The sequence below is a fragment of the Schistocerca gregaria genome, chromosome 6 (genome assembly GCF_023897955.1).
Source record: "Schistocerca gregaria isolate iqSchGreg1 chromosome 6, iqSchGreg1.2, whole genome shotgun sequence".
Classification (NCBI taxonomy): domain Eukaryota; kingdom Metazoa; phylum Arthropoda; class Insecta; order Orthoptera; family Acrididae; genus Schistocerca; species Schistocerca gregaria.
In genome coordinates, this window is record NC_064925.1 from 201773724 (window position 1) to 201782234 (window position 8511).

Here is an 8511-nt window from a genome sequence, read left to right on the forward strand (position 1 = left end):
ACCAAGGCCACAAATTTTTTTCCCCATGCTCAATAGTCCCAAGACTAACTTGTTAGATGGCTCACAGCAGCAGTCATCACTTTCTGGTGATGAGTCAGAATTGACATTGGGCAGCATGCCAGACTAAACAACTGGTACATCACAACTGCCCAACAGCCTAGCTATACAAGGCCACGATAAGTTTGCTGCCAGCCCCAAATCCTGATGTTCTAAGTCTAACAGTTTAAGTTAAGTGCTGGTTCTGCTATTTGTGTGAATTGCCAATTTGTAATGGTATACGTACTTAAGATTCAAATGCGCTATTGCATACGAAACCAGCATGAAAGTATGGTAAGTGACATTTTAACAGCCATAATTCAATATTCCTTAGTACAAGTACTGCATTTGAATGCGACTATCTGTAAGACACATCCACACACGAATGTCAGTTTATATCCAAATAACTGATCAACATTAAGTTGCACACACCAAGTTGTCAGTACTGGAAGATGAAACCTTCCCATTTCACTTATCCCCAGTGGCTGCAGTCCCCTCCAGAAAAACAAACCATCTCTTCGTGAAAGTCAACTTGGAACAAAGTTACTTTTAGCATTGTTTAGACAATCTATGGACAGGTACAGGAAAAAACCAACAGTTTTGCTCAAGTTTTGGTATTTTATTTAAAGAATAAATCAGTTTCTCTCAATATCTACACAGTACACGACAGAACAAATCTAATGATTCACTAAGGTGTAATCTTCTGTTAAATCATATTTAAGATTAATACAGGAAAAACATGCAACATGACAATTAACAAACAACACAAGTTGAACATTAAAATTTTCAGCTGTAATTTACGAATTTTCAAACTGAAGGTCTTTCACACAACTAGACAAAAATTTACAGAAGTACACTTCATCTAAATGTGACAACCAACATTAATATGATCAGGTTCAGTACTCCTGGGAGCTCTGGGTCTTTGACGATTTACCAGTTTTTCCTGCTGCTGGTGCCTGCCCTGTCTTTTTAGGCAAAAGAACTGCTTGAATATTTGGCAAAACCCCTCCCTGTGCAATTGTGACACCAGACAATAGTTTATTCAATTCTTCGTCATTTCTAATCGCCAACTGCAGATGCCTTGGAATTATTCTGAAACAAATTTACCTGTAATTACTATTATTAATAATGATAGGTTATTCACTGCCAGATTAAGATATTATCTGTCAGCTCTAAACAAGGTTAAACATACAGATATCTCTATGTCACTGTCTTTAACTATGTAACAACTGTTATTGCTGAGGAACTTGTATACCACCTATTCCCATACATGTCCCACTCAAGTTATTTTCACTAGCAATTTTGAAGTCATCCACCTTAGTATCACTCCCAATGTATTTGCTTATTTTTTTCATTCTCTATTTGTGAATATTCTCATTCCCTGGCTGTGAATCAGGTAATAGTTGCGAACATTCTTTCGAGACATGCCAGAAACTATACAAAACCATAGTACGAAATCCATTCTAGGCCATTTTTACTCCAGACTTTTCCACCTTAAGTGAACTGCTCTTTGTAGTCTTTTATTGCACTGTAGAATGATCTTTAAACCTCTACCTGTATTAGTCAAGCTTTTATTGAAGACCTTTTATGAAAAAGTCACTTGGTATCTTGCTTTTGAGAAATTTGTCGTGCATGGCTTTGAGTGGAAGTATGAATAATAAATTTATGACAAAGCATACTGACTACAATAGTGCATTAAGAAGTTAAAACCTTACAGAAAGTGCCTGCACTGTGGATGATACAACACTGAATGAACACTGAATTGGTTAAGGATCTCACAGCTATGTTGAAATCCCAATATTAATGAAGAGTATACAAGTATAAAATGAAATTTGCTACTCAAGACTATTCAAGCTGCACAAATTCGTTAATTCTCTGGGTTATTTTACAAAGTTACGCAGTTCCAGTTATGCTTATTCTACAACTTTAAGAATAAAAAAAAAGATTTGGGTATCTTAAGCTGAATGACAGCAATAGACTGTACTCTCATCACTTCAAAATAGTATCAGGTGACAAAGGACTAAAGCTTTTAGTTTACACTATTAGAAGTTTTAAACTTTACTCCTAATCTCACAAACAAGAATTACACCTAACATGAATGTACAGAAGCCGGGGCTCTGGCATAGACATTAGTTGGAATGCAAAATATCTTGCAAGAATTTGGTCAAGGATTTCACAAACCAGCAAGTATGTAAGTATATTTTGCCTGGGAAAGCAAAAGCTTTGCATCGAGGAAATTAAGCAGAATAGAGCTTAGTTTACACCAGAGTTCAAGTTCTGTGAATGTCTTACTAAATCTCAGGTCAAAACAGCCCACCAGGACTTTTGCTGTTACCATTCATTGGGTTCTACAGCTCCATCTGCACTACAGAGCACAACCATTATTCCATGGTGAGGGGGGGGGGGGGGGGCGCGAGAAAATACCACATTACAGAATTCCACCGCCATCTACAACCCTTAGTAGCAGCAACAAGTAAAATTGGGAATAGGAGGGGAAAATTGACTATGCTCAAGATGGGCTAATGAAAAATTAGTAAACAATCCGAAGAAACATGAAAAATGCAGTAGTGCAAGGGAGCCCAATAAACCATCCAATACCTTACTTCATAGGAACAGTATGACATCTAATTCAACCACAATAGAGACTGAAATTTCGTCTAGGTATTTCTATGTCAAGTGGAAGAGAAAAAAAAAAACATTACATTCACACAAGAATGTCAGGGTTCCAGATACATGATAAAATAGTTTGTCAGACATCAAACTTAATGCAACCTTTGAGAAAGTTGTAAACCGAAATCAGAACATACGACGAAAACTTCTTTAAACCCACTATGTGAACAATTAATACCCACACATTCCACCAAACCGTGGAATTCAAATTAGCTGAACATTCAGCAATGGTGCTATCACATGTTTGATACCTAACTAAAGGAGCCTGTACATTGCAACTCTGCACTGAAGAAATAATCATAGCTTACAAAATTTAAGTTAAATTACTTCCATGTTTGATAAATAAGGTTAAAAGCAAGAAGTGTAAAAACCTAGTGATAGTGAAATTTGAAACTAATTGTGGCCTTCAAATTGAAGATGCTAATAACGCCATAGTCTGCTGTGCTGCATCAAACACTGAACTATTTCACTGTAATATTAACGTTATTTCTGATGACATGCTTTACATTAGCTCTGTATCTTTAAAACGAGAGGCTCGGAACAAAATGAAGATAAAACTCTACATCAACTTCATTACTTTCCCTTGATTATCAAATACCTGCAAATTAGATGATTCACTTTCTTGTCCTCATGGGTAAAACATTCAAAAATCATCGAAAATTCCTATAATTTCCCCAAGAAAGAGGAAAACATGCGCTGAAGAGGTATCTGATAGAATGCACGCGTAGTTACCAACACCATGTAGTCACACCACCACTTACCTTGTTTTCTTGTTGTCTCTGGCGGCATTACCAGCCAATTCAAGAACTTCAGCTGCCAAATACTCCATAACAGCTCCGAGGTAAACCGGAGCACCCGCACCTACTCTCTCTGCATAATTTCCCTTCCTCAACAGCCTATGAATTCTACCTACTGGAAATTGCAAGCCAGCTCGGCTAGAGCGAGATTTGGCTTTGCCCTTAGCTTTACCTGAAAATATGGACGAATACAATGATAAATAATAATCTACCACAATGCAACTATAACTATCTGCAATTGAAAATACCTCCTTTGCCACGGCCAGACATGTTTCAAAGACAAATAACAAGACCAATCTACGAGCAACAAGTGATACTCCTTCCGCTGCAGACGTGTATGCTACTACAACTGGCGGGAAACAGCACACTCCACCCAATGGTATGCACAATTTAAGGCGCGAAGTCAGATGTCAACGGTTCTATTTGAACTAACCAATGATAACCAATTACAATAGTCAAAGAGAAAAGCAAAGAGATAACGCTTACGCCACCACTAAACTAAACGACTTGTCTGCCTAAACGACCGCACAAAGGTCTGTGCATGGCATAAGTCGTTGTAGTGTCGAGTGTTTACACAACCCAAATGCCAATCCACTGCTCGTCCGAAATCTGTCGGTCTAGCAAAGAAAATTTTTACGGAAAGCGACTACTCTGTTTTAACCTCAAAGTTTATTTAAGTTTACTTCATTTATTCAGAAAATTTTGAAGGAGGAGATTCTATAATGGTCTGTGATCGAAACATGTATGCACAAAAAAGTGCAAACAAAATACAAGACACAGAAAGCTCACTCAAGTTGGTTTATAAAATGGCTGATCAACTGCAATTCTCGCAAGTAAATTTATTTCGCGAGATACAGTGCGAATTTGAGCACTGACGTCATTTTTGAGGATGGGTTTGGAAAAATATAGTTATCTTTTCTAGCTCTTAATTCATCGTATAATACGAAAAAATACTTTTGTGAGGAGAGCAAGTTCTCCACATGGGCAGCTGACAGTGACATCAATAATGCTGGCAATAGGAAGAAACTGCAACTATCTAGAACTTTTCTATTTCAGGTTCGAAACTTACGTTGATTAAAACTGTTGGGGACATATGAACAGTATATTTCCTATGTGAATATGTGTGAGATGAAGGGTACTACACGGAGTGTAATAGACCTCTATGACTGTGCTTTGAAAGCTCTGTGCCATTACCTTAACAATGTACTGAAATGCACTGTCCTACGTATTAATATTAAAACATAGATTGCCTTTTTTCTGCATTTTTCGTATTCACAATTACTTATTTCGCTCCTGTAATTTCAACAGGTTATGGGCACAGGCACCTGTGAATGCGTTTGCTGTAAGTATTCTGACACATAGAAGGAAATATCATCGGAATAGTTTAATATTATGATCACTACCGGTATGAGAAAATGCGTACGACACAAATACCGCAAATACTTGTAGGTCGCAAGAACTACTCTACATGGAAATTTGCTATGGAAGCATATTCACTATTGTACAACTTATGGGACGTACTGAATGGTACACTGAAGCCCAATGAGCAAAATTACGCAAATAAGGACTGGAAGACAAGATCAAAGCTGACATTACTGATTGATCCAGTGAACTATGTAGACATAGAGAAGCTGTGACGGCAAAAGAAGTTTGGGAAAATTTAAGCACAATTTAAATTGGAGATTACAGCAACATCACGTAACAGCACCATCACGTCAAGGTGTATTCACACTGTCCGTCATGTCACAGACCGTCAAGTCAATTCAAGTCATGTGATCTCGACTCGAATGGCTTTCCTCAACAGTCTTTTTCGCAGGAATTGCGATCTTCCTAAGATGATTTTGAACTGCTTTAAGCACAAAGCGCATGTACACAAAGCGGTACCTTACATTCATGGATGATAGAGTGCCTATTTGTACGAAAATGAGATTTCTTGGACTCAAATGGTTTGCAGGTTATAGGCATACCTTGTATATTAAAGAATAAGACAACATAAAAAAAGAGTGTGAGTCCGAAACATGTAATCACATGGTACAGAATGGGAATTTCACACACTGTATAAGGTACTCAAGAAAAAGGAATGTGCACTTTATATTTTAGAAAGTTTCCTTTACACCTTGCATTTGGCTTTTAATAGTTTACGTTCCTTATCTGTGCTGGGGTTAGCTACTGAAAACTAATAAATATTGACAATTAACACTTGCAAAACTGTTTTACACATTCCATGAGCTACCTAACAACAAATAAACCTTGCACAAACACATATTTAAAAAAACAGGTTGCCATGTCTGAAGGTTTCAGTCCATTTCTTCATGAAGCAATACAAATGCATGACAACATTAAAATAAATTTAACCTACTAATTAATCTGATTCTACACACAGTACTTTTTCACTTCAAGCTGCAGCCATATTGGAATCCATTACACTTTAAAATATTCATTACAGTACTGGTATGTATGAAAATCCACTTTATAAATGTAGGAGAGGGAAAGCGATTTAGTAAGCTCATGTCATACGATTCAGTATACCACCTCACTGTTTCAATTAACCTTTCCTCTTTTCTTATATGTTTTAATGAAAAATTAGCAAATGAAACAATTTATAAAAAATTAATAATCTTAAACAACTGATATCATTAACAAAATCCACAACGAAACGAAATATGGATCAGCAACCGACAGGATGGCCATTGTGGATGCTGCCATTTCAAATGCATTGCAGAATGTTTTGATGGTATGGGACATGAAGTGACTTGAAAGCCAGTGTGAATTGGCCTTTACAGAGTGCATTTGGAGATGGTAGCCATACAATAAAAGTCAGAGTACTCTGTGAACTTACAACCACTGTACTGGATACCTGCAATAATGTGGACGAGTATGTCAACAAGATAACATCCACATCGAATCAACTAAGGAACATTCTGTTCGAGATTTCCGACGAACAGGTAGGCACATTACTGCTACCAAGCCTGTCCTGAAAGTAGGCACCCATGACTATAGAGTTAGAAATCTGAGGTATACCTATTATGGGAGACAGAGTAAAAATGAAGACCCTGCAGGATGTGAGAAGTACGATAGTGTGTGCCTTAATTCAGAGAAGGAAACAGCTACAACATATATTCCAAGAAGAAAAAGAAGAAACCAGTCAAGTGATACAACTGCCAGAGGATGGGTCACGTTGGACCCCAATGCCACCAAGGGGCAAGTACAAAGGAGAGAAGGTATGATGCAAATACTGATCAAGGTAAGGGACGCTCCATTTATTACACTTTTGGAGGAATGAGTAACTGAGAACAAGAACGGATATTGAATTCAGAAGCATCAGTATATATTATCAGAGACGAAACAGATCTTTATGATGTTACTTATAAAAAGCATATGAGTATATCCACAGGGGGTGATCCCATGTTTCAGTGTGAGCTTGCTCGTCAGATTGATCTTGAGATAACTGTGAATGGAAAACAAGAAAATATTACAGCACATGATGTTTATTGTGTAAAAGATGTTGCAACTAACTTGTTATCTTTAAGTGAAATAGTAAGAAGGGAAAAAGAGTAGCCTTCGATATGTAAAAGATGTTGCAATTAACTTGTTATCTGTAAGTGAAATAGTGAAGAAGGTTGAAAGAGTAACCTTCGATATAAATGAAGCAAAAATAGTTAACCAACTTCGGAAATTGTAGCTATGGTGACAAATGAAAGGGGAATTTCCAAGTTAGATATTGCTAAAGATATAAGTGAAGTTTTAAACCATTCTGTGCACTCTGCAAAACGTTTCTTATGGCATAGAAGGCTTGGACACCCAAGCAGTAAAGGCGTGTTATTATTAAAGAATATGGTGATGGGAATGGAAGATGACAGTAAGTGTAAATAAATCCATGAAATGTACATCCAGGGGAAACAGACTAGACGACCTTTTAAGCCTAACAAAAGCAGAAGTACACACATCTTGTATTTAAGACATATGGGTGTTTATAGTCCGATGGAGAATGAATATATAGGATGAAGTCATTACTTTATTACCTTTATAGATGCTTACTGAAGACATATCCATGTTGGTTTTTTAAGTTCTGAATATCATGTGAGTGATATTTTTGAGAACTTTCGTAATATTGTAGAAAGAAAAATGAGAAAGAAGGTTAAAACTGGTCATATCTGTTATTGGGACAGAGTTATTGGGGCAGAGTATAACAATCAAAATTCAAGAATCTTTTGAACGAAGTGGAATTGGACACCAAACAAATATCATATACAGCCCAGCCCAAAATGGAATCGCAGAGACAGGAAATAGCAGTATCCTTGAAAAAGTAAGAAGTATGTTAACTGATGCTGGACTTAAATGTTTTTGGACAGAGGCAGTGTTGACAATTGTGTAGTTGATCAATAGATCGCCTATCAAAGCTGTAAAGATAGGGGTCGCTATGAAGTGTGGACAGGGAAGAAGCCAAATCTCACCAGCTTAAAAGTTTTGAAATGGGAGGCTATAGTACAGATCCCAAAACAACTGAGGGGAAAATGGGACCCAAAGTCAGAGAAATATATCTCTGCTGGTTACTGTTAAGACTCAAAGGGTTACCAACTCATGACTCCTACAGATAAGAAGGTACTGATTAGTAGCGTTTTGCATTCCTTGAGAATAATAAAAATTGAATAAAAGAGGATCATCAAAGTTGTCAAATTCAAGAAATACTAATTCCGGAAAATAAACTGAAAATAAAGAAGATGAAAAAGAAGATGACAGTGTACAAATAGATAAATTCTATGTTGATGAAATTCTAGAGAATGAAGAAGAGGAAGAATATATTTTGAGGCATTCCTTTCATGTACCTAAAACTAAATAATATCCCAATTATGAAAAGTATATAGTCCAATCTTTTAAAGCAAACCTACAACAGTTGAAGATGCTATGAGTGGTCTGAATTCTCAGCAATGGAGAGAAGCTATGGAAAGAGAATTAGAGCCATTTTATCAAAATGAAACTTTCGAATGGGTTGAAATATCAGAAAGGA

General features: G+C 36.8%; 1 protein-coding gene across 1 annotated transcript; it reads right to left on the minus strand.

Moving 5' to 3' along the window:
- Positions 1 to 634: 634 nt before the first annotated feature.
- On the minus strand, positions 635 to 3913 carry LOC126278549 (histone H2A-like). The gene is made up of 3 exons (XM_049978731.1): positions 3752 to 3913; positions 3468 to 3675; positions 635 to 1128 (listed from the first exon to the last, which is right to left on the minus strand). The coding sequence occupies exons 1-3, from the start codon at positions 3771 to 3773 to the stop codon at positions 933 to 935; spliced, it is 426 nt and encodes a 141-aa protein (XP_049834688.1). The 5' UTR covers positions 3774 to 3913; the 3' UTR covers positions 635 to 932.
- Positions 3914 to 8511: the final 4598 nt, after the last annotated feature.

Bases quoted from the DNA above. Each gene is read 5' to 3' on its own strand.
- LOC126278549 (XM_049978731.1), bottom strand. From the start codon at position 3,773: ATGTCTGGCCGTGGCAAAGGAG. The intron at 3,676-3,751 runs GTATTTTCAATT...CCATATTTTCAG, and splicing joins GTCTGGCCGTGGCAAAGGAG to GTAAAGCTAAGGGCAAAGCC. The intron at 1,129-3,467 runs GTAAGTGGTGGT...AATTTGTTTCAG, and splicing joins AGAGACAACAAGAAAACAAG to AATAATTCCAAGGCATCTGC.